We start from the raw sequence: 27515 nt of genomic DNA on the forward strand, positions 1-27515 counted from the left end.
CCTGATACACAGCAGCTCCACTTGATGTCACTGAGCAGTGCCAAAAAGAGGCAGCCCCCACCAGGGCTGTGGATCCTGCTTCCACTATGTGGAATATATGATTGCCTTGGGGCACTAGCTCAGGTGTGGGCAAGCTTACCCTAAAATATATTGAAGTATGCATTGACTAGGATGGCAGCCAACCTACAGGAAAAAAAAGAAATGATTGTGCCAAGAAATGATGGATTTGGTCTAGATGAAGTTCATTTCCACTTGCAATTCTTCATCCCTTCCTGTAAAGCCTTTTATTGCTTTTTGCTCAGACATCCCACTCTTATGTTAACCCATGGCCATCCACCGCCAGAAGCACATTGCTTCCTAATTAATTTATTCCCCATTGACTGAAATTAAAAATCATTTGCAAAATAGTAAATTCCCCCTCCTCAAAAAAAAGAAAAAAAAACTTTGATAAATGCACATTTAATTCTCACCCAGACGGAAACGCTCTCCCTCTTCCCCACCTCCACTGTCTGTAACACAATTAAGAGCACCTTAGATTTAATTTAATTTTATTATTTATTCAATTTCTATGCCGCCCTTCATTCTAGGATCACAGGACTGTTTACAATATAAAAACACAAACATATATAACATAGTAAGAAAAACAATACCCCTCACACACAAACAAACAAAGTTTAAAAAGCCACAGATTATTTCATTAGCCAAAGGCCTGGGAGGAGGAGAATGTTCTTGCCTGGCATCTTCTGTTTCCTTTCTCATCATCATCAAATTCTAATGTGTTATCTATGGGTAAAGGTAAAGGTAAAGGGACCCCTGACCATTAGGTCCAGTCGTGGCCGACTCTGGGGTTGTGGCTCTCATCTCGCTTTATTGGCCGAGGGAGCCGGCGTACAGCTTCCGGGTCATGTGACCAGCATGACTAAGGCGCTTCTGGTGAATCAGAGCAGCGCATGGAAACGCCGTTTACCTTCCTGCCGGAGCGGTAGCTATTTATCTACTTGCACTGGTGTGCTTTCAAACTGCTAGGTTGGCAGGAGCAGGGACCGAGCAACGGGAGCTCACCCCATCGCGGGGATTCGAACCGCTGACCTTCTGATTGGCAAGTCCTAGGCTCTGTGGTTTAACTCACAGCGCCACCCGCGTCCCTATCTATGGGCAGAATGACACAATTACAAGCAGTAAAACTTATCTGGGGTCCTGGGGTCCTCCATTTTTGTGTCATAGTCCCCCGTTTTTGCCAGCAGCAGCAGCAGCCGATGGTGGGATAACAAAAGGACAGAGGCAATGTTGTCCTACAAATCACCTCTTAAACACACAAATGTTGTTTTCTGCAACAGCCCCAGATTCCAAGTGATGTGTTATTCCACCCTTTAAATATATATATGTTTGCAAAGACCCACACCACGTTTGGGTTTCTCCATTTCTATTATTAATATTCTACTCTGTTCAACAGAATATGTTTGAGATATATTTGCAGGAGGGAATTCATTGTTCATGTTAAAGTCTTTTGTTAAACTTGTCTTATTTCCTTTTCTTTCTTTTTTAAAGGCAGTCAAAGGAGGATTTTTCCTACTGCTCCCTGAACGTGTCAGGTCAGCCTGTCATCTTATCTCCAGTTTTATTAGAATGAACGTGTCTTCTGTCTTCTTTAATTGCTACTTACATTCCAGTGCACAATCTTGGCAAAATACTCATTTCAGTCATTTTACTTCAGCTTATGATATGCTCAAAGTCAGTCTCGTTTTTAAAGAGAGAGAGAGAGAGAGAGAGAGAGAGAGAGAGAAGTTGGGGCGGGGAGCACTTTTTGAAATGTGTCAAACTAGCTCAGCGCAGCCGGGAGGAGACCCAATAACCTCAGTGTTCTGAAAATGTTTTATTTGCAGAGAGAACAGTGTTCTATTTTAAATTTATCATTAATAGCAATATTTTTTTAACAAAGAACAGAGTGTTTGACTGATGAACACTTAATATTCCACAGCCAAAGGTGCAAGCCACTCCTACCTACAGGGATGGGTGGAGACGAAGCAAAGACCAGTGTTGTCTCTCTGTCTATGGCAGGAAAACAAGAGTTTGGCAGTTTTGAAGAAAATGGAAGCCTGATATGCTGCATGCTGTTGTTTTCGAAGAACTGGTTCTACTTTAAAAAACTTGCAATATATCTCTCTGGTTTGCTGACTTACTTCCCTCCCCAATTTGTAGGCATGTAAAAAAAACAAGCAAAACCCCCATGATATAACAAAAATATAATGGGCTCAATCCAGTCAACACTGGGCTCTTTTGGCTCCCACTTAATTCAATGAGACAATTGCAACTGTGCGTAGTTCTTACGTTGAAAGCCATTGCACTTAAGAAGTGCATGATTTGTACTGGATTGTGCTCCTTGTGCTTCTGCTAATGACCCTGGGAAAAGCTGCCCTTGAAATGCCCCACCACTTGGGGAAGCAGGAAGAATGAGAGAGCAGGACCCTTTCGGGCCCCTTCCCTTGTCTCCCCACACTGGCTTTGGAGATGCAATCCTGGTCTGCTTGAACCAGGGTGCTCCATTAAATGCGAAGTAGAGAACTCTGGTTTAATATTTATTTCCTAACCAGGAACTTATATACAGTGGTACGTCAGGTTACATACGCTTCAGGTTACATACGCTTCAGGTTACAGACTCCACTAACCCAGAAATAGTGCTTCAGGTTAAGAACTTTGCTTCAGGATGAGAACAGAAATCGTGCTCCGGCTAAAGTGGTGCTACAGGTTAAGAACAGTTTCAGGTTAAGTACAGACCTCTGGAACGAATTAAGTACTTAACCCGAGGTACCACTGTATTTGGCTTTAAGCCAGGCCAAGATGAGATGAAACAATTTAAGGTGCAACTTTGTAAAATTCAGGTACAGTATTTAACATTTATGTTAAAATGTATAAAGAGACTGTGCACAGCACTTTCCTTCAGCACCAAGAAACCAAATCCAGCATCTACATATTTCAGATCAAGGATCTTCCAGGTCAGATGCTCTGATTTCCAGGCAGGTTTGAGTCTCGGTGCCAAATATTTTTTATCACGAACAACCACAGGGAAACAGTTCTTGAAAAGGAAATAGATTATGTGGACCAAGCCAGTTCTAATCATTATTTTCCTGTGCTGCCTGCATGAGGGATATTCGAACAACACTCTTGCACTTGAGATTTTAAAAACATTCCACCTCTCAGTTTGTCTTGATTGGTAGGGCTTACATCTACCACACACTCAATCAGATATGAATCTACATTTGTATAAAAATTACCCTTTTGCACTGACCTGGTGCGGATAATTGTGCACAGCCGCACTATACAAATGATGAAAACAATCAGTGAGATTGGCTGGGTCGTTGCTTGTGCTGCCATCATATAAAAAATAATTTGCACAAATTATTTTTTGCCTCAAATTGACGCTTTCCTTGTAAAGTCAACCCTCCACGCTGTGCCAAGAGCTGACACTTGGCAGGTGGTAAATATTTGATATTGCTACATGCAAAAAATAAAAATAAATCTTATAATGCCAGCAATCAACATAAAGAGCAGCATAATCAGACCTTCCTATCTGCATCTGGGGGGTGCAGTCATTAAATGAAAGTCCTGAAAGAGAACAAGGTATGTTGGAAACATCTAACCCATGTACAGAGTGCACACATCAATCAACATCTACAAAACCAAGCCCAGACTGGTAGAGAGATGCACAAATGTGCATACTTAACACCACACCTGTTCACAGAACCAAGATAACGGTTGCCTGCTGGTTCATTCAGATTAAATACCTGCATTTCTCGTGACTATTCAAATTAAACATGGGTGTTACTTCCATTGAATGCTGAATAAACATGTTCCACAAGTAGAAATAAAAAGCACCACAAATGCACTCTTAGCATCTGTTGCTGAATGAAGCCTGCTAGTCCACAGCACACTTATTCAGACTGAGGTTGTCAGAGAGCACAATACACACTAGCTTTTTACACTTCCCCTGCAAAAGAAAGCCACAAGAATGTGTTTCACTTAAAGAATTCTTTCAACAAACCAGCCCAGATCATCAGGAAAGCTTCCATTCTCATTTGGAGAACCAAGCCACAAAATGACAAATAGTCAAAGGACATCCTTTTCTTACATAAAAGTAAATGTTAAAAAAGAACATCAACGGTGCATGAAACTGAAAGTTCAAGTGTATTTTATGTAGTGTATATTATTATCGGTGCTTAAAAACCAGACTATTTTGTTAACTCTCAAGAAGCAGGGAAAACCCTGAGAATTGGGATTCAACACCTCTCCAAGAATGCAACTGGTGGCTTTGGCCCACCAGTAATGCTACAGATAAGCAAAAGCCTCCTCTTCTGCTTAGACTGCAGGGGTCAGCAAACTTTTTCAGCAGAGGGCCGGTCACTATCCCTCAGACCTTGTGGGGGGCCGGACTATATTTTGGGGGAAAAAATGAACAAATTCCTTTGCCCCTCAAATAACCCAGAGATGCATTTTAAATAAAAGCGCACATTCTACTCATGTAAAAACACACTGATTCCTGGACCATCTGTGGGCCGGATTGAGAAGGCAATTGGGCCGGATCCGGCCCCCGGGCCTTAGTTTGCCTACCCATGGCTTAGAGTACTTCAAGCAGTCTCTTGGTGCAAGGAGAACCCTGAGCTTGACAAATAGGAAAATTGTGTGACTTGCAGACATAGGGTGGTAATATCATATTGTTGCTCTCTTGATATATTTTGTTTTTAAAAAAACCACTTTGACACCCGGCAGTACCTCTCCAGTGCCAAAATGTTAGGGACTCCACCACTTCTCCAAGTTTTTGTTAACATATTTTTTAAAGGCATACATAGACATATAACTGATTAGCCAATGATACAATCGACCTATATTTACAGATATTGAAATCACTTGCTAAGAATGTAACTTATCATAGTTGAATATCTAAATACAACTGATCGCACATCTCCAAGGTACACATTGGTGACAGCCTATCATGCTTAGTACAGAACACAACACATCAGTTTTGCTCATAGAATGGCACTGATAAGCAACAGCCAGCACATCTTGTGCTTATCTGAACCAGCTTTTACCTTTGCCTAGGCTATAAGGTTTCCAACTCCTACAACATTCAAAATATTTTGAAATTAAGCCTTCTAAGCATATTCTTGAGATGCTGCTTAAATAGCCCAAGGTTCTCTGCCTGCTGAAGGTTTGCAGTTTCTTACTTACACTTTAATACAGTGGTACCTCAGGTTAAGTACTTAATTTGTTCCGGAGGTCCGTACTTAACCTGAAACTGTTCTTAATCTGAAGCACCACTTTAGCTAATGGGGCCTCCTGCTGCTGCCACGCCGCTGGAGCACGATTTCTGTTCTCATCCTGAAGCAAAGTTCTTAACCTGAAGCACTATTTCTGGGTTAGCGGAGTCTGTAACCTGAAGCGTATGTAACCTGAAGCATATGTAACCCGGGGTACCACTGTAATCTTTTAGAACCAAGCAAACCCCATTTTTTCAGTATTGTACCATCAGGCTCCTTAAATTCCATGTCTAGCTAAAACTGAGAAGAGCATTCTTTGCATCTTGTTGTGAGATGCAAGTGTTGTTGACCTGGGAACAACGAACACAGTATTCAGTAAATATGTAACAGGACAATTGCCAAGACAAAATAAAGTAGTTCTTCACACAGCGCATAGTAAACGATGGCATTCGCTCCCACAAGAGGAAGTATTGGCTAGCGACTTGAGCAGCTTTGAAAGAGGATTAGCTAAATTCATGGAGGATTGGGCTATCAGGGGCTACTAGCCATGATGGATCTGCTTTGCTTTCATTGTCAGTGTAAGCCTCTCAATACCAGTTGATAGGAATCACAAGTATGGACAGTTGGATTGCACACTGTTCTGCTTGCCGGCTTCCTATAGGCATCTGGTTGGACTCTGAGAGAACCGGATGCTGGACTAGATGGGTCACTGGCCTGACCCAGCAAGAGCTTATGTTCTTAAACACTGTTCTCCACTGAACTCTGTTAAATAGCAATGAAATTCTGCTTGCAAGCACCAACAAATTCTCCGGCACCTACAGTGATCCGTGTGTGCCTGTGTGTTAAATTTATAGAGTGCTCTAGGATGAGAAATAGAAATTCAAGGGATTATTAATGTGTCAAGGATGTGACGCATCAGGAGTAAATAGATCATCGTGTAATCTAAAGGACATGATGAATACCCAATTGGAGGACCAGATTCCATAGCTTCAGTTAATACGTATGAATCTATCGGCCAGATCTTTAAGGGGGTTGTTAATTACACTGTCAGTAGAAAAGCCCCAACACAAAAGAATAGAGAAAATGTTCAACGAGACCTCCAACCTGTAACCAATGGCCTTCATTGTTGTTTTTCAAGAGCGTGAATAGAAAAATGCAATCCTACTGTTTTCTATATAAACAGTCCAATATTGCCAGAAGCAGAACAACAGCTTTGGATACAACCTGTGTATATGATGGTATTTTCCCCTCCTGTTGACCATGCACACAGGTGCAAGCAATGTCTCCTGCATTTGCTCCACTGAAATAAAATTAGAGAATTGCAAGAGTACAAACCCTGTTCTTCCTCAACTCATTCATTTCATCAGTTTGTGTGGGAGACATTCCCAGTATGCTCCACAACTTTCCATAGCTAATTATGGCAAGTAAGTACTCTGAATTACTCTTTTAAAGACTAGATGACCCTTGTGGACTAGATGCCCCTTGGGATCCCTTCCAATTCTAAGATTCTATGATTCTATGATATACATAATTCAGGGTAAAGGTGCTTAGTTATGGAAATGATTCATTCCATCACTAATTATGCACTACTTTGCATGGATAATGCTTCACTTTGTTTGCTTCAGAGGCGCTTGAGGCTTACAGAGGAAGCAAATATCATCTAATGAAGGCAGATAAAGGTCAGGCAAGGCAGACAAGGTCAGATCAAGCAAGGAAGGTCTGAACGCAAGCAAAGTCAACTCAAAGCCAAAAGTCAAAAAAGTGAAAGGTGGACAAAGCCAAGCCAAAACTCTCTTAAACAGCGTGCAGACAAGAAAAGGACTTTCAACAACTCCAAGTGGACCTTGATAGCTTAAGTCCTCGCCTCTTAAGACAGATATGGGAAGATGCTGTCTCAGCAAGGAGCTCAAGCCAAGTGAATCCTTATGTAAACTAACTAACATGAACTAGAAAGTGGGTGGTTCCACCTTCTGAGAAGCTGTCTAGGTTGTTAAAGGCTCATCACTTGAATTTGCAGTCTTTGACTTCTATGAGGCTGGAGAAATAAAAATATTGCAGGGGACTCATCCTTGAAATCTGATGGTGGTTATAGAGCCGTGTCTGCAGTAAGATGTCCCCAATTAAGATATTGATGGTTCTACCATGAAAAATCAACCTGAGCCCTGTTCTCATCAATCGTACACCGTAATGAGTCATGATGCATTTAGGATACCATGCTCCATTTTGAGCATCCTGTGGTAGGCATCTCTAGTAGTAGTTCCTTGTCAGAGGTGGTACAGTGGTACCTCGGGTTAAGTACTTAATTTGTTCCGGAGGTCCGTTCTTAACCCGAAACTGTTCTTAACCCGAAGCACCACTTTAGCTAATGGGGCCTCCTGCTGCTGCCATGCTGCCGGAGCACGATTTCTGTTCTCATCCTGAAGCAAAGTTCTTAACCCAAGGTACTATTTCTGGGTTAGTGGAGTCTGTAACCTGAAGCGTATGTAACCTGAAGCGTATGTAACCCAAGGTACCACTGTAATGCCAATTGGCTCTCTGCTATGCTTTAGAACCAACACTGGAGCTGGCCAGAAAAGGGTTCGATCTCATCCCATAAAGCAGGAAGTTACCGATCTGTAGCAGACTTAGAAAAACGGTTAATTCTGCCCTCCTTGTTATGTGTCCAGGAAACTGTAACCTTCCTTGTAACTGTGCATTACCACAGGCAAAATCTGAACCATGCTGGTATAAGTAACGTCTGTGGTTTCAATATGGCCATTACTGAGATGGCTGAGTTAGCTAGGTTTGCTGGTCAGTCCAGAAAGCTCCAAGGGGGCCTACGGAGGAACATCACATTTGACATTACAGATACCTTTCTCAAGAACCCAGAGCAACACTTGTGTGACCTTAGAGATAAGTCTCCTAATCTGCTCACAATCTTGGCCACGTGCAGGTGCCTTTGCTCCAGCATGCGATGTTAGGATTTCCATTCAAATGACTTCACAAGGAACATCAATATGTGTTTAAATTGACTGTAAGAAATCGTTATCCTTTTTCACTGCCACTGGAGCACACAGAATAAATTTAATCTGCTATTGCAGGGCCACAGATTGTATCTGGAGTGTACAGCAAAAACTCTCCCAACAAGTGTAAGCAATTTGCAATTGAATGCATGGCTTAGATTTACAGTACATGCCTCATCCAAGCAGGGTTGCTTCTTTTGCCAATCAGTGCATTCCTATAACATGTTATTAACCTACAAGGTGACATCCTATTCAACAGGACCTAATATTTGTCCCAAAACAGCTCTGAGGAGCTGTTTCAAGATCCACACTTTATCCTGGCAACCCCTGTGTAAAGAAGACTCATTCTGAAGATCATTCTACAGAGATTTACAGTGGTGCCTCGCAAGACGAAAAGAATCCGTTCCGCGATTCTCTTCGTCTAGCGGTTTTTTCGTCTTGCGAAGAAAGCCCATTGACAGCTAAGCGGATTAGCGCTACAGCGGTCTAGCGGCTTCTAGCGATCAGCTGTTAAGCGGCTTATCAGCGGATCAGCTGTTAAGCGGCTTAGCGGCTTAGGAAAAGGGGGGGAAGCGAAAAAACCCGCGGGGACTCGCAATATTTTTTTGTCTTGCGAAGCAACCCCATAGGGAAATTCGTTTTGCGAAGGGCCTCCAAAACGGAAAACCCTTTCGTCTAGCGGGTTTTCCGTCTTGCGAGGCATTCGTCTTGCGGGGCACCACTGTAGTTAAAATGCTGACAGACTTATGTGGATAAAACTATGCTAAAGAATTTCACCTCTTTGAATCAGAAGATATGACTGCAAAGGCAACTTGGAGTAATTCATCCAGGATACACTTTATCAAAGATGGCAAGAAAGAAGGTTCAATTGATATACCTGATTTTCTATTTCCAAAGTGAAACCCACACATTAACTACTACACTGGATAGCCCAGTCAGTAGTAGAGCATGAGACTCTTAATCTCAGGATTGTAGGTTTGAGACCCACACAGGGAAAATGATTCCTGCATTGTAGGAGGTTGGACTAGATGATCTACGTGGTCCCTTCCAACTCTACAATTCTATGATTCTATTTAAGTGCCTCAATAAAGTAATACATCTGAAATCATTCCTTATAGATCGGGGGGGGGGGCCTGATGTTGCACAATTAAGGCTGGAATCCTACAAGCACATGGACAGTGAAGTTTAATTACTCACTCTCTTTGCCACAATATTTCTCCATGGAATATTTAATTTCAAAAAGTGAATTGTTGCATAAAAATTACTGTAATCAGTAACATGCTGAAACATCTCTATGGCCCCAAACCTGATGCCAAGTGGTAGTGGTAGTAGGGAATGACTTTGTGGGTCAAACTGGAAGCCAGGCTAAGCCTAATTTCATCCACAATCTAACAGCTCCCAACTCCTAGTTTAAAGCGTTTTAAAGTACTGTATTCCCCAAAAATAAATTTCCAGATAAAGCTCTGATTGAAATAGGAATTAAACCACTTTAAGTGCACTTTAAGTGATTCCCCCCCCCCTTATCAAATACTTCAGTTTAGGGTATAAAGTCATGTAAGCCTGCTAAATCCGATTAGGCCCTACTGAAATTTCAAGGACACTGGAAAGAAATTTTGAAGAACTCCACAACACATGCCATAGAAAGCCTTGAATGTGGAACTTATGCCACAACGTAAACTATGTCTCCTAGTGCAAATTTATAACATCCTAATTAAATATTAAAATTGCATAAGCATGTTTAAGGATAAGCATCTTGATCACATGACATCACATTTTGGCAAACTGGGCCCATCTGCAGAAATAATGTTTAAACAGTTATCACACATCTATAAATGGGACCAAATAATTGGGGGAAGGCAACAGAACCATTGGTTCATTAATCAACTTTTGATCAAATAGAATTCAGCCCTGATTCAGGTAGCAGATTTTAAAAACATATTAACGGATGAAACTGAATATATGTACTTGCCAAAAGCCACAGAAAGAAGGGGCCATCATAGAAGGCTCCATTTTTTTCTTATTTATACCTCCATAAGTAAATGGCAATTAAAAAGAAAAGTTAGAAAGCTTAGAATTCAGGAAGGAACCTAGAGCCTCTCATTCCCCATGGCCCAAGACAAGCAGCACCCAAAATGCACTCATTCCATCTTTAGCAATAAAGCTGTATGTGGCCCCAAATTATGAGAGCCTATTCAACAACAGGACACCCTGGCTGGAAGGAAAAGACATCACGACCAATAAAGGTAAGCTATCATGAGTAGCTCGCAAGGGAGAATAATTCCAAGTGTGCACCGCCATTTATCACTTTGGCAGCTAATGCGAGTGGGAAACGCAATTTTTCTAACAGGGTATCAGACATGTGACATTCTGATTAAACGGCAAGGAAATGCAGCACCAAATCACTGTAATAAAGTGAGATCATCCATTTATTGTGTCCCAGCTAATCATTTGTAAATCTGCTGGTTCATTTTTTACGGCCCTTTGTGAGCAATAGGGGAAGGCTGGGAATATTATGCTTAAGGGAGGAGAATGATTTATCTATTTACCAACCTGCTGGGAAGCTTTATCTGATTTGGATAATACAAATGTTCCATATGCAGAAGCCCTTCCGCAGTTTAAGGCAAGAGGGCAAATATGCTGACACAGATTAAACCTGTGACAACAAAATCAGTTGTCCAGATTCCGGCTGCTTTCACCTTTGTTGCCCTCCCCCATCTCTTCCGCTGCTTACAAGTCACTTTAATCAGGGTGTTTTGTTAATTTTTCTTCAGAGACCCATCCAGTAACGATGTTTCAGACTAAAAGCATAAGAAGAGCCCGCTGGATCAGGCCAGCGGCTGATCTGTTCAAGCACCCTATTCTCATTGTGGCCCAACCAGGCACCTCTGAGAAACCCGTAGGCAGGACAAGAGCCCTCTCCCGTCCTCTGGTTTCCAGCAACTGGTATAAAGACACATTCCTGCCTCCAAGTGTGGAGGAAGAATAGTCATCATGGCCAGTAGCCATTGACAGCCTGAATTTGGCCAGAGAGAAGCAACTGAATTTAATTAGGAAAAGTTCTAAGTAAGTAAAATCACTGGAGCCATAGCAACAGATTGAAAGGTAAAGAGACGTAACAAAAACAAACAGATCAAAACAGTGCCCTGGATCATGATGATGATGATCATATCCTGCTTATTTTTTTTGAAATGGTTAAACCTCCTGAGATGCAGCATAACTTCTATTACAATGACAAATCATAGTGTTTGGCCAACTCTTTCCAGCTCACTATTTCACGGATGCTTACCAAGATTGGTTCGCATCTGTCTATCTTGGGAGACAGTGAAAGAGTGTGACTTCAGGTGTATAGTCAAACCATTGGAGAGTTACAGCATCTGCTGCAGCTGTAGAGACTGATAAGGGAGAGACATGTTTTGTTGCAGCTGGGGCAGATGAAGGCATCTGGTTGTGCTGATGCAGGTGCACCACGGCATTTCTTCTCTCTGAGCTCTTCCCAGCGGTCATTCCTCTTCTAGTCACTGCTATGGACACACGTCTTGACTGGCCGTCTCCAGGCAATGCATTTGTCTGTAAGGCTGATGTTGCCAGCCTTCATGTCATGTTTGCAGACATCTTTGTAACACAGAGCTGGTCTGCCAATGGGCCTGGGTGCCTGAAGCCAGCTCCCTATAGAGAATGTCCTTGGGGATCCAGCCATCTTCCATTCTGTAGACATGACCCAGCCAGCTTAGACAATCACTGAGACAGCAGTGTGAACATGCTGGGAAGATGGGCTTGGGAAAGCACATCTTTGTTTGAGACTCTGTCCTGTCATGTGATGCCCAAAATCTTCCTGACACAGGGCACATGGAAGGCGTTGAGGCGTTGAGGTGTTGCTCCTGGCTGGTGTAAGCCGCCCACGTCTCACTACCATAAAGCAGTGTGGTCAACACGCAAGCCTGGTACACCTTCATCTTGGTATTGGATGTTAGCATTACATTCTCCCATAACCTTTTGGAGACGTGAGACGTTACCGTAGCTGCCTTGCCAATATGCTTGTCCAACTTAGCGTTGATGGAATGGTTGCTGGTTACGGTGGAGCCCAGGGTCTACCACTTCAAGTATGTGGCCACCAATGCTGATGCACTGAGTGTTGGTGATGTCCTCATCCAGGAAGTCAGTCTTCCTCAGGCTGATGGTAAGGCCAAACTCTATGCAGGCTTGCAAGATTCTGTAGAGCTTCCTCATAATGCGCTGTCAAGACTGCAACATGTGCAAACAGCATCTCTTGGCTAAGTACCCACTGCACTTTTGTCCTGGCGTGGAGATGTGCCGGATTGAACAGAACCCTGCACTTCTTGAATGGATGTACACACCGTCTTCAGTCAAGCTGAAGGCATATGAGAGCACTGAGAAGAATATGCCAAAGAGAGCTGGGGCAAGAACATGGCCGTGTTTCACACCACTCTTTATAGGTAAGGCATCCAAGGATGAGCTGCCATACTAGACGGTGCCACACAAGTTACTGTGAAAGGACACAATCATCTTGTGCAGCTTAGGTGGGCATCCTATCTCATTGAGCAGTGTGAAGAGTCCTTTTGGCTGGTGAGGTCAAATGCCTTCATCAGGTCTATGAAATTGATGTACAAGGGGCGTCTCTGCTCTCAGAATTTTCCTGCAGCTGACTCAGTGGAAAAAACCATGTCAACTGTTGACCTCTGAGCTCTAGAGCTGCACTGTGACTTGGGAGAGACCCTGCTGCCAATATATTAGGCTGTCCTACCATCTTTCCTGGTAACCCTGGACCTCAAAAGAGCTTTGCAAGTCATTTAATTACACCAGTGACAGCATACAGTTCACTTTAATTAACTAATTCCCTACCCACCCATCGCCTTTGGGTGAAACCACATCCAGTGTAGCTCTCATTACAAGCACTATGATTGTCCTCTTCCAAAGTTATTTGCCTTAAAAATAACAGTAATATAAATGTTCAAGACAGAGCAGCTATTAAAACACACTGTCAAAAGGACTGGAAAAAAACATACTAGGATGTTTAGAGTAAATGGAAAAAACCAAGACTGCTTATACACATCAGATTAAAAAAAAGTGGCTTTATTTTCAGAAAGCTGAGGCTTTCTGGATTTATTTTCAGAAAGCTGAGGCTTTCTGGATTTATATCCAGGAAGGATGAGTGAGTCAAGCCAAACTACAACCTGGTGCTAAATAATTGAACCAACTGCTTGGTCTCCGTACTCCTCTCCCTCATACTCTTCCATCCATTTGTTTACTTCTTCAACACAAACCAGAATTTGCCATTACATTTGAACTAGCAAAGTATGTTTCGCTCTTGCCTTGTAAGCCAGGATTACAAACCATGGTTCAAAGCTGGTGTCCCAACATGGTTTGTGGAGGTATGCAAACCACATTTTGCCAGTTCACATACATCAGCAAATGATTTGCACACTAGAGGAAGCAACTAGTTGACCTGGAGTTAGCAAGTACAAGGCTCGTTTCCATCATGCCAAACCATAGTTTGGCATTTCATGTGTGATAATTGTACACTGTACCCAATAAGAGGAGGAGAAGAACGTGGTTACACATCAGAGCTGAGGAAAGTATAAGACACTCGGTTTGGTTTTGAAAAGATGCTAGCTTGAGTTCATTTTATATTACATCTGTGACAATAAGTATATTGTAGAAATGCCTGTTACACGTTTCCCTGAAAAATTCTGAACATTAATGAAAAATAAAGAAGTTCTGGTGTCTCTATTTGGGCTTGGTTCCCAACTGACATAATGGTCTGGTCCCATCTTTGATCAGCATGAGGTGATCCACTCTTGTGCATTTGATTTTTTCCTTATCATCCTTCCCCTACCCCCTTTTGACACTAGTAAGACACAGTCTCACTGCACTTCTGACTGTACTCCATTTTGCCCTCTCACTTCACTGCTTTGCTCTGGTCTATTGGAGAGTTCTTTGGACTTTCTGACCAGCTACAATGAAATATCTATGAATTTATATTGAACAGTGCTAAAATGTGATGCAGTTTCAACAGCTAGCAAACGTAGCATGCTTTGAATTAGAGGGTTGGAGGACATTTTAGTAGGAACATTAAGTGTAGGGCTGACAATACAGAGATTGATTATATTCTCACTGTTTTTTTAAAGTAGCTTTGTTTTGTGTTCTTATTCCATTATTATAATGATTTCTTTGTTCATGTTGCTATAGTATTAGTTCTTCATTTATTCACTGTTCCACGATGCTGTTGATTATCACATTGTACTGCCTGGATGGATTTTCTCTTCTGTTCTTGTGTGGTCACATTTACGGTAAGTTCTGTTCCTGAATTAAGCATTGTGTATCAATAAATCATTTAATTTGCCTCAATTATTACCTTGAGACTGAAATAATTGTCCTTGGTTGAGTGTTACATATTTGAATTGAAACTATCAGTTAATAGTGGGAACCAGCCCACCATATTGCAGATGATGAAAGTTGATATGAAAGTTATATTCATGGTGTTTGGTTTGTGCTGGCTCACCCCTACATGAAAGACATCCCTTGAAAATATGCATGTGTGAACTAAACCATTCTCTGCTGTGGGGGGCAGGGAGAAAGCTGTATATCAATGTCCTGCAATAGTTCAAAAAAGCAGACTAGCTGCCACAGCCTTGCCAATTTTATTCCACTCTACAGTTCATATCAAATTTGCAAACCCAATGCTTGAAGCCAACAACCTTCCTCTGCAATTTAATAGATACCATTATAATTTCTATAGGTTCCTTGTGAGATAAAGAGTATTTCCTAAATTCCTAAATACCATTCCCCTTTTAGGCCAGAGTAGCTAAAATAATCAACATGAAGAGTCACAATGCCAGAAATTAATCACCGCTTAGAGATTTGGAGGTTTGATAAGTCATATATAATTCATGCAGGTGGGACAAATATAGCACATACTGACTGCCAGGGTGGACACAAGATGTTGGGGATTAGAGAGCTAGCAGCCACCTGGAATACAGGAAGAGGTGAGAGAACAATGGCCAAACATGGGGAAGAAGCAAGACAGTGATGGGATAATACAAAGTTTCCCTATTTTGGGTAACAAAAACAGCTGCCTGTACAGCTCTGGTACTAGAGACTCAATGGGCATTGTGCCCACATGGTCAGCTGCCCAGATAGGCTGACAGCAACATGGAAAAGGCCAGGCAGAATCATTTCTCCATCTGCAGTGATGCCGGGAAGTGTAGGTCTCATCACCTCGTAATCTAATCACCAGCAGCCTAAACATGAATTAGCTCAGACCATCAAAATGACTGAGATTTTATGATCCTAATAAACCCTGACCACAAATGCTGATTAATTGCTCAATGCCTTGCCTAATTTGTTTTCTGACAGTCAAAGGATGCTGATAAACTGGAAAACAAGGAGACTTCTCAGACTGGCAAAGTGGGGGGGGGGGAGAGAACCTCTTTAAGGAAACAGAATTACACTCTTCTGCAGATTCCAGCTCCAATCTTTGCAGCTGAAATATACTCGGAGTCGAGAGTGGATTTCATGCTCTTTATTCAGCTCCTAGTGGTGAGGAGGAATGGAAGTTCCCCCAGGACGTCTGCTTTATACACATTATTTACACAATGGGCCCCACGTGATTGGCTAATTCCGGGTTTCTCTTGTAGGCCAATCAGGTTGTGGATTCACTTCCACCTGGAGCTGGATTGGGTGGCTCCTACGGACGAATCATACTGCTGCATTTTGGATCCTATTCAACTCAGTACATAACAGCAGTCAATAAAAGCTCTGGATTATAATGTAAAGAGAATAAAGCTGTGGCTTTGTACATTTTTCATGTACAGTAATACCTCTGCGAAAGTCCGCCTTATATAGCGTCCATTCTGGTGAACGTCTACGGCAAACCTGGAAGTACCGGAATGGGTTACTTCCGGGTTTGCTGCTCACACATGCGCAGAAGCTGGTGCAGGTGCACCATGGCATGTGCAGACGCAGAGCTTTGCCCTGCTTCCTTTTCGGCTAGCGGCCAGAGCTCCAGAACAGATCCCGGATGCAAAACAAGGTACCACTGTATGCAGAAAAAATGCAAGTGTGAAATTGAAGTCAAGGAAACCTGTTACCTGTTAAAATTTGAGAGCCACTATACTATACTGGCCTCATTGGCACATAACTCTAAGCCAGACAATGGCTAAGAGTGAACAAGCAAGCACGCTGCTGCATGGAGCAAAAACTGTGGCTAATTCACTCCTATCCCACACCCACTGCTGCCGCACTACCACAAGCTAAGCCATGGTTTAGTTTAACATTATGTGCTAACCCACATTTGTGGTTTCATTCCCCCAAACCACAAGAAGTAAGTCAAGAAGAGTTCCAAAACTGCAACCTGAGTGAATTATGCACACTTGCCATAGTAGTTAACTTTGCAGAATATAGTCTTATTTCTTCAAGCAATAAGGAAGGACAAGCACTGAAGGCCCACCCAGTGAGCGTTGGAAGTCCTACTTGACCTTTAAGAGTTCATTGGTTAACATTTATAATCCCTCTTTATTCCATGAATTCAAGGCTCCATTGTGGCAGATACTGACTGCACAAGACTACTGCAACGTTAAAGGGATGGAAGCGTGCTCTTAAAAAATAAAGCTGAGTACTGCAACCAGCACTGAATTTCAAGCACAGCATTTTCTGCAGAAAACACACAACCCAGAGAAGGAGTAACAAAGTTGATTCAATTGACCAGAACTATTTTTCCCATTACCAGATGAACAGCCCTTTCCCCCTCCACTATAAACCTGTATTTTCCTTTAATACTGCAAACTCTACAGGAAGAAAAGTATTTCTTACTGCATGCTTGTACAGCCTTGATCTCAGATGAGAATTGTAGGCACAACAGCAATATAAATGAACTTCAATTTACAAGGACAGAAACAGACACATTTTGATGGAGACTTTTCCCTAAACAAAACAAAGAAGAACTCCATTATTTGTGCTACTCTCCTGAACCTTGAAATTAAAAAAAATCCCTTACTAATTTAGTCCTTTCCCATTTGATGAACATCTTTCTCTTCCTCCTTGCATCTCTAATGGAGCTTAAAATTAATATGACTTTTGCGTTCAATGCATAGATGGTACACTGACGCCCTCGTGATGAGAGAGAGGTTCTACAAATGGACAAAAAAGTTAATCATTTTGTAGCTATGCTGGCTTTTCAAATGAAAAGGAACCAGGGGCTTCTATTATTATCAATCATTTATATAGCACTCATAATGTGCAAAAAGCTTTTTCCATATTTACTTTCTCATCCTCACTTTTGTAAAAAGGGAAACAGATACTAGAATAAATAATGGATTGGAATATCTCGCTGACACCATAGGTTGACAACGGGATTTGTTGCATCTTACTGCTTTTTGCTTGTTTTCTGACTTTCTGTCTGTCTTTTTTTTCTTTGCAATAATGTTTGTATTGCAGAATGTGTTAGACTAGCACTACTACAATTTGTAGAACTTGAATTTGGTTAATATACACACCACTTTCAGGCAATAGCCAGCTGCTGAATCATCACTGCAGGGACTCCGAATTTGGTAAGTGGAGAGACAGCCTCAGACGTCTGTTAGTTAAATTGCTATAATATTCTTCCCTTTATCCAACTAATTTTTAGTTACCAAATAGTTCCTGGTTCACCACAGGGGCATCTTTCTTTCTCACAGCCCAGAAGAATTTGTCTCAAGTATTTCAGGTAACAACTCACAATACTATATTCTGTATAAGCCATATTGACCAACAACATCCTTTATAGTCCATTGCCAAATTGTTGTTTTTGTTGTTAATCTATACTCCGCCTTTTTCCCTGACAGGGGCTCAAGACAACTTACAGATAAAAATAAGAACCACTAAAAACATAGAAAAATTGATCATTAAAAAACAACTAAACATTGGCCAAATTCTACGTTGTTCAGGTACTCTTAAGAAGCCTTAAGAACACTTCACTTCTACATCATGCAACTAATCCTGCATCAGATCAGATTCAGGTTAGGGAGGGAATTTTAAGAAATATTAATCCTATAAACAGGGAACAAAGCACCAGTTGTAAATGATATTTACACAATATTTCTAAATAAAAAGCCATTGATCCATCTATCCTCGTCCTCACACAGCCAGGCTCAGCTCTTACTTTCGTCAATTAAATGTGTGTTGAGGCTGGTTATGTTTACTATTCCAAAAACCTTGGGATTCTACATGAAAGGTGGTACAGTATATACATAAAATATAAAAACAGAAAAATAACTGCTGCCTGAAACAGAGGTTGACCGAGAAGCAGAGAGTTTCACCTTGATAGGCCTCTGAAAATCAAAGCTATTCCATCTGAATTGGGAGGGCTTATATTAGGACATTTGAAATATATGAAGCTGACTTGTACTGAGACCACTAGGTCTACCTATTCCAGTACTCAACTGGTAGCAATTCTCCGAAGTCTCCTGCAGGTTTTTCCTATAAACTGCTGCTACTTCATCCTTTTTAATTAGAGAAGATTCCAGGCATTGAACCAGGGGACTTTGACATGCAGAGCATCTACTCTATCACTGAGTTACAGCCCTTCCTCATAGCTCATGTACCTTATGAACTTTCTCTGGGTGTCCAAAGCTAGAACATCAGGCAAATACAGGACACTCTTTTGAAAAATACGATCGTGATCCCCAAAACAAAAGTCCATGAATGATAATAGACCAACTATTTCTGAATTCAAGGTGCAGGACAAAAGAAGATGGAGAATCATTCTCTGTATACTGGAGCTTCAGAAGTTAATGAAAAACATTTTAGGAAGGGTCAAATTTTATTTTTAATCTTTCTCTAAAGGGAACTTGTATTCCTTAGATTCAAGAACGTCACACAATTCTTTAAAGGTCATTGTCTATTTTAACTTTTTACAAAGAATAAAGTCACCCGATCTAAAGAAGCAGCCATTGTTTTAAGTATCACTGTTAGTTTGCTAAAGCAATGGGGGGGGGGGGAAGCAAAGAAGCAAGTGTGTTCTTTTAAGAAATGAAATGAAAAATATCAAAGAGGCAAGGGCTAAAAGTTTAAAAGTCTCACTTTAAAGAGCCTAATAGCCTCAGGAGTATTATTTTGTTCTCAGCCGAGTCAAGCTTTCCTTCAGCAACATCCTTCAACCCCAGCAGCTGCCAATCACCATCCGCCAGCTATCCTCCAATTAAATGGAAGAACAATGTTAATGAGACCACTGCAATCAGAATTTCAAGGGCATCGATGCAGCACACTTGAGGCCACATGGAAGGCAACAGGGAGGACAAACCCTTCAATTTTGGAGGAAACTGCAATGCCAGGGATTTTCACGGCCTCTAGAAAAGGTTTGTGCTGATATTAAACCAACAGACCCTCATGGCATTAATCACATTAACTGCACTGTTTTCAAGCTTAACACAGTCTGGGCATTAAATATTTCTAAACTCTTGGAATGCTGCAAAACTGTGCATTAGAATTTATACTAACATGTGCTTATGAGCAATAGTGGCTAGAGCCCCCACTCATTTTCAAAATTAGTGATGCCCAACTGTACCCACTCCCAGATCTTCCCACCAAGCAACTCACTCCCATGTCACCCTTGTCTCCCACTATCACCCTTCCCATATGTATCAAACATATATTGTGGCCATATGCCCCGTGTGCATCAAACCTTTCACATCTGCAACAAAATTTACTGAAGATGTCAGGTGCTGTTGTGGTTGCTCGAGAGTAACCAGGCAGGACTCCAACCTGTGTTTACAGGCTTTATTTTGGTGCAAACTATTTACAGGGCGGAGCGTCATAAGTTCATGTCTGGCTCAATTGCTAGCAGAATCCAGGAGTGGTCTGTTCTTGTACCTCCTCCAACATAAAAGTTTCGTCACCCCCAGCCTTTTCTGCCCCTCCCTGCGCCTCTAGCTACTGTGCATGATGGGCGAAGGCAGGCGTGTGCTTCCCTCCTCTCTAGTTTGCTCAGGCGCGGTGTTAAGGCTCTTTCTAGCATCCTCTGGTTCTTGCACCTCTTCTCCACTGGAGATGGGGGTTTCCTCCTCGCCTGAAGAGGAACTGCTTTGCAAGATTTTCAGAGGCTCCCTGTAACACAATTCCCCCTCTATCTCTCACCTCTGAGCCGATGGCAGTTCCCTGACAGAAGAGAGTGTTGTGTAGTACACAGGGTGATTCACTGAGGCAGCCTAGAGCCTAAGCTCTCCAACAGAGATTTTGTAAAACTAGATTCTAGAGGAAAAGAAACAAATTGGATAGAATAAACCAGGCTATAAAAATCCAGGTCTCTAGCAGAATTTGACCATCTGGCCTGCAAAACTGAATGCCAAGAGGTTTCTGGGCATTTTGTCCTGGACCTATGATGAGCCATTTTTCCTGACTTGATAGTACAGACTTGGCAGTACAGAATCAGGCCCCACAGGTAATATACCATTGTATGGCTTTGCAATAGGGTTTTTTAATGCACAGCATGGGCAAAAGGGTGCTTGCAAATCAAACGTTTTAGCCAAGCTGCCATAACTCACCAATACCAAAAGCCCCATCACCCCACTGCATGGATTTGAACCCTGTACTCGAGTTAGAAAGGAGGGGTTCCTTCAATTTGCAACTGTAAGACTGATCTGGAAACTGAATTAGGCATTGTCCTCTCAGCCTTAGATGCTGTTGACTCCTTTGTTCTTTTCCTGCAGGCCTATTTTGTCCATGTTCACAGAACTGATTCTACCAGGTAATTTGATATTTCAAGGGATCTTAACAAACAGTCATGTGAAAGCAGAGGAAAAGAAGAGGAATGAAATATACCATTCCCTGGTTTGGAAAGGAGAGAGTCATGATGTCTAATAGCACAGGGTTGTAACCCATTTTGGAGTTTTCTCTGCCACTAAAATATTATTATATGTGACATAATGGAGCTAAAGGTAAAATAAGGAGTTGGTTAAGGGTCATTTCACATTTTATGCAGGGCAGGCCTGGGCAAACACTGATAACTCCACAACTAGTCAGTCATAATTCACTGTATGTGGGGTTACTCTTATGCCTAGTTTGGAAACTGCAGCTAGTGCAAAATGCAGTTGGTGGAGTGCACAGTTGGATACCCAGGTTTAGACATATACACCAGGGTTGAAAGGGCTGCACTGCCTGCCTATTACCTACTGAACTAAGTTCAAGCTTTGTTGTTAACATGTAAACCCCTAAGCAATGAGGGACATAGCAACCTCCTCACCCTGCTGTAGACAAATCCAGATTCAGCAAGAAGCTGAGTCTGTGCTGCATCTGATCCTTCTTCCCCAAACAGCACCTGAAACGGCAGGGCTTTCTGCAACTTGGCATGCAAAAAATTTCAGAGAAGCACCTTAATTGTGCCAAAAGAGCCTACAACTCCATTAATCATTTTATCCTGGAGTAGCTTATACGTGCTATTACATCTTTAACTGGAGGTGTCTTATTGTTCTTTTCAATCAAATATTTAGTACTGCAGTAATTATGCTCTCAACGAACTGCTAAATTAAAGAACTAAATTAGTAACATGCCTAAAATGTCAGAGAGAGAAATCTAATGTCTCTGTTACTAGAGAGTGCAGATGCAGGGATGCACCTGAGAGGCTGCTGCAAACACATAGGAATCAAGGGCACGTTACTGCACCTTTTATTTTAATATTAAGCAAGACAGAATATGTGATCTGGGGCAAATCCCGGTGAAAACCCCAAGATAATTCTCTGCCAGGATGTGTTGCTCCTCCACCTCCTCCTTAGCTGCACAACAGTTGAGTCCCCTGTCCTTTCAGTTGTGCCACATAGGGTTGCCATATGTCCTCTTTTTCCAGGACACATCCTCTTTTTCATAGGTATGTAAAATGAGAGTTGTCAAAGCAATCCATAGTTAAAACTAGAAGTTGGCAAATGTGTCCTCTCTTCTGCTCTTCAAAATATGGCAACCCTATCTGAACATACTTAAATCTTGAAATCAACCAGACTTAAAGGGGCTTAGATTTGATTAGCTCTTGCCCCAAATCCATCTGCCACTAGCTATAAAATAAAAACGTTTTCAGACAAACAAAAATAGACACACATCAAGAAGATCAGTTCTCATCTGCCTGCTTTTACAAGAAAAGGTTCCCAAGCTTACCAAGTCCCAACAATGAGGCAGACCCAACATGCCTGCACTCGAAAGCACTTAACCTAGTGTTCTATAAAAGAGAATTTTTTAAAAAAAGACAGTCCCACAAACATTCCCTCTAAAATGACTGCACACATGGATGCTTGGGACACAGAGGATTAAAAGGTAGAAAAAGAGAAGGGAGATGGAAAGGCTCTATTCATTTTTAACAGCATCAATACCTTGGTTTCCCTTTCCTTCATCCTAGGATTATTTCCCCCATCTGTTAGTTACTCAGTTAAAACCTTCATTATTTATTTGATTTAAAGGCACTCTAAGGTTTCTTCCACTACTCAAAGCCCTCCGCTTAAAAACAGTTACAAAAATAAAATGGGTATTAATAGGTCAAGATATCGCTTGCAACAGACAATCTCTAAGCTGAAGGAACACAACCATGAGGTAAAGCACACGGCACACCACGTAGGCGTGATTGCACTAATCTTGACAATTGCTTCTTCACCCAATTTCTGCCCACTACTCCCATCTGCTCACAAAATGCATCAACACATCAGTGTTTGGGAACGATTCAGACACCCACAAAACCAATCTCATATGCCTGAGCTATGCTTTATGTACTCTCAGAGAGTTAAGGTTCTCCCTCAAATTATGAGTGTTCGAAACAAAGCTAACAGTTCTGCGTTAGAATAATGTTAATAGCAGCAAGTTGTTTTGCTGCAAGAAATGATGTGCTATTCTAATGGTCTCTCTGGCTTCAGAGCAGACCTATCAAGGGGATAGGGAACTGACCAAAAGTCGTATACAGACTGTCCTCATGATCAACATTCTGCAGTTCCGCTTTGCACTACCTCTAGTATTGGAGAGTGTATGCCTCTGGTATCAATTTCACTGCATATCTTTATAGCCATCGACCAGATATGTATGAAAGGAAGGAAAGGGGAAGCTGTGCCCCTCCTAATTTTGTTGAACTCCCAACTTCCATCCGTCCCAGCCAGTGGTTGTGGCCACAATGATAAAGGCCACAGATGTTACATTCTTGATGTAAAGCATATGAACAATGAGACCTATACAGGATATAACCCACTGGGATATTTGGTTGTATGCCCCTTTGTTGTCTTGGTTCAGTTATGCACTTGTATTTAAGGAAAAGACTGGCCAGAACCAGACAGGCTCTCCGCAGGAACCATTTTGGAAAAGAGCCCAAATCAATTCTCCACTGGAAATCCCAGCAGGAATCTATCCAGCAGCTGTACCTGAGGCATGATGACAGAAAGAGACAGGTGTTTTTGAACTGCGGCATTTTTACAAGAGATAGAGGCAGTCCCACCTTCAAGTACAAGAAGGTTGAAATCTGCTTATGCAACATTTGATAACTTAGCAAGCATTTCCCTCATGCTCTTCAGATGTTAGGAAAAAGCAAAGGAAGACATTGAGGGCATTAAAACACTTGGGACCTCAGTCACTTTTAAAGAAGACAGAACTCTCCACATTCTAAACTTTATTTCAGAAAGACATGCAAAAGACTTTGTGCACAGAATGCAAACCTGAACAGTGTCATCAAGGACAATTTGCACCATTTAAGACTCCGGAAAACCTGAACATTCCCCCCCCCCCCTACAACAGCTGCATCATACACAATTACAGTGCTTGGTGAACGCAAGTTACATCATAGGAGGCATCACAGAGCACATATTCACATTTAAGATGGCATCTTCAATGCTCATTTTATTCCTATGGTCCAGACACACAGAGACTTGGGTCTACAAGCTTGTAAATTACAGTGGTACCTCAGGTTAAGTACTTAATTTGTTCCGGAGGTCCATAATTAACCTGAAACTGTTCTTAACCTGAAGCACCACTTTAGCTAATGGGGCCTCCTGCTGCCGCTGCGCCGCAGGAGCACAATTTCTGTTCTTATCCTGAAGCAAAGTTCTTAACCCGAGGTACTATTTCTGGGTTAGCGCAGTCTGTAACCTGAAGCGTATGTAACCTGAAGCGTATGTAACCCGAGGTACCACTGTACATGTGATTCCACAGTGGGACCCAGAATTGTATTTGGGAGTGTTCTAAGGGAAGCACTGCTTGAATGTTTTGATTTGCTCATACTGTACACTTTGTTATCTTGCGTATTTCATTTACCCCAATGCAAAACAAGGATTGCCTGTACTTATACAAAAAAGCCCAGCATGCTTCATTTTGGCCAGAACTTCCCATTGGTCCACCTGCCAATGAAGGCATAGGTGGCAAATATCCAAGTACTACAGATAGCTTCTTTCTCTAGACCAATAACCAAGCGCCTCAAGCCCACAGATAGACATAGCATCAAAGCAAGCCAATTAACATATATCAAATTGAGTGAACAAACATATGTGAGCTTATTCGTTCAGCAACTATCACTTAGTCTTGGGATTATCCTGACAACCAAGAATGTGACATCATCACATGGTTAAGTTTCCGTGTCTCCAACCAGTGGAATGGTGGCAGATACAGTGGTACCTCGGGTTAAGTACTTAATTCATTCCGGAGGTCCATAATTAACCTGAAACTGTTCTTAACCTGAAGCACCACTTTAGTTAATGGGTCCTCCTGCTGCTGCTGCCCCGCCGCCGGAGCATGATTTCTGTTCTCATCCTGAAGCAAAGTTCTTAACCTGAAGCATTATTTCTGGGTTAGCGGAGTCTGTAACCTGAAGCGTATGTAACCTGAAGCGTATGTAACCCGAGGTACCACTGTATGTTCACAACCTAAAGGCACCAAAGTCATAACACAAGGTGATTGGTGGCTATGCTCTGCCACTACAGTTGGAGGCAGCAATGCTTCTGAATAGCAGTTGCTGGGAACCGCAGGAGGCAAAAGTGGTCTTGTGCTTGAATCCTGCTTGCTGGTTTCCCACATGCATCTGGTTGGCCACTGTGAGAACAGGATTCTGGACTAGATGGGCCACTGGCCTGATTCAGCAAGCTCCTTCTTACATTTGTAGGTATTCCTAAACATTGCAGAGGGAGGGATTCACCACAAGGATGCTGGGGTTTTTTTAAGGCATCTCTGTGGCTTATATAGCTCAACCCTTCATCTTCACTATTATTTAAAAACTAATAAAATCCTGCTCTCGTACACTGGATTCCTGCCACTGGTCCACAAGGAAAGGCAGATGTGAAAATGCCAAAGATGTATACACATCTAAAGTTCTTACCTGCAAGACATCCTGAATCTTTACCCACACATCCGCCATGTCATATAACTTGATATCGCCATCATACTGACTGGAGGGAGAAGCCACAGTCTGCTGAAGATGCCCCAGGACAACAGCATGAGCAGCAGCAACAGCATTGAACTTTTCAAACAGAAGCTCCAGAAGCTCCAGAAGTAATCTAAAGATCATTTAGAGGGATGAGAAAAAAAATGTAACTCATCACTTATTACTGTGTTCACATTTCAAGGGCACCAAATAAAGAAAGCAGCATTACGGAAGTCCGGCCATGACCCCCAACTCCAAGCAGTGACCTGGGCATTGACACAAAATGGTGAAAAGCCAACCAAAAACAAGATGGAATTTTTAATAGGGATATTCGGTGAAATTTTCTCTTTGAGAAAAACGCTTGAATGCACATGCTCATTAAACTTGAAGCCCTTAGCATTAGATGGAGCCAACAGCATTGGAGAGCCTGACAAGTTGTGATGGAGTCAGTTTATGAGGCAAAATGCACACTTCCAGCTCCTAGACCAGTTTCAGAAAAATAGGCACATGCACCAAACACAGACCATCACTGGCCATCATTGATTAAGGATGTCAAAAAACAATGAATCGCATCAGTTATTTTAATAGCCAATTTCTCCTCTGCTGGCTCATCCTACATTGGAAGTTCTAGGTGTTCGCTAATAGACTTCAGCTGAAGGAAATGAGAAGCTGTGCACGCTGCTAAAATGCAGTTTCTGTAGTATGGAGAAATTCTGAAGCCAGACTTTTTCTTCCTTTCCACTCCACCCACCCAGACAAATCTGGAAGTGTGCGTGTGTGTGTGTGTGTGTGTGTGTGTGTACACGATATGCAATGTTTCTTTTCTAATCAAATCTAAATTTACTTTGCTACTTAAGGAATATAACACAAATGAATATAGTCGCCTTACTACACAGCTGTCTAATCATCCTGTCACATTATGTATAATTTGGCATACAAAAATGCACTCTTTGGTATATTTATGAACATTTCAAGTACATAAATGTCTTGAGTTCTTCCGACAGAACTGAAGGTTTGCACAGACCAAAATAAGCTGCTCTGCTCTTTCACATGTGTGTACATTTTCTAGCACAGATTAATTTATTTTGCATGCTGCAGAAGATGGAAGAATCTAAAAACCAGCAAGAGGATTTGAGAGTCATACATGCTCATAGTATATGGGAATTTTAGTTGCCTAACTTTAGATTGTTGCCAAACTTTAGATTGTTGTATATAATTATTAGAAAGCAATTTGAAGGGCTAACAGGCAGCTAACAACAAATTTTAACACCTTGCCTTATGGAGCATTTCATTCATCATTCTTAAAGAGAGAGTAGCTCATAAGTGTATGTATGTGTTTTCTTATACAATGGACATTTTGAAACTGAGTTTTTAAGTTTAATTATTTGATGTATGTAATTATGAATCCATCTACTTCAAACTATCTGTGCTTATTTATATAGTCTGAAGACTTATTCAATAAACCAGATTCAAAACTTATTCTGTCCAACTTCCCATTTTTCATTAGAAAAAGCCCTCTCGCACACGCAAAAAAACTCATCCCACCCTCCCAAATAAAACATTTCCGGACCTTCATGTACACAGTTCCATGCATAACTTATTGTTGCTTCATACCATCTCAAAGCATTTTTAAATAACAGGAAAAGTTGGTCAAATGCAATAAACTTCAGGTTTATGAAGGGAGTTCAGTGTTTGAAAGTATATAACGTTCTTACACTGGAACTGAATAAATCCCATTTGCACTTTTATATGGTATCTCCATAGAAACATCTGGGGAGGAGCCTTAAAACCAAACCTGCAAATTCAAAAAACCTCAAGCCTCATCAACTGTACCAATTACCAAGATATCCTATTATACATCAGATGCTTATTGCTAGATTCTAATCAAAATGGCTCTCT

The 27515-nt window shown here is 41.7% G+C and overlaps 1 protein-coding gene across 1 annotated transcript in view; it reads right to left on the reverse strand.

Annotated features, from left to right (window-relative positions):
• The window catches only part of EXOC4 (exocyst complex component 4), a 351415-nt gene that overhangs the window by 268273 nt on the left and 55627 nt on the right, over positions 1-27515 (reverse strand). The window contains exon 7 of the mRNA XM_083700107.1: positions 25572-25749. Within this exon, the coding sequence (XP_083556233.1) occupies positions 25572-25749 (178 nt within the window). The remainder of the gene's footprint in view (positions 1-25571; positions 25750-27515) is intronic.

This window comes from Podarcis gaigeae (genome assembly GCF_964106915.1).
Source record: "Podarcis gaigeae genome assembly, chromosome: 10".
In the NCBI taxonomy this organism is placed as follows: Eukaryota; Metazoa; Chordata; class Lepidosauria; order Squamata; family Lacertidae; genus Podarcis; species Podarcis gaigeae.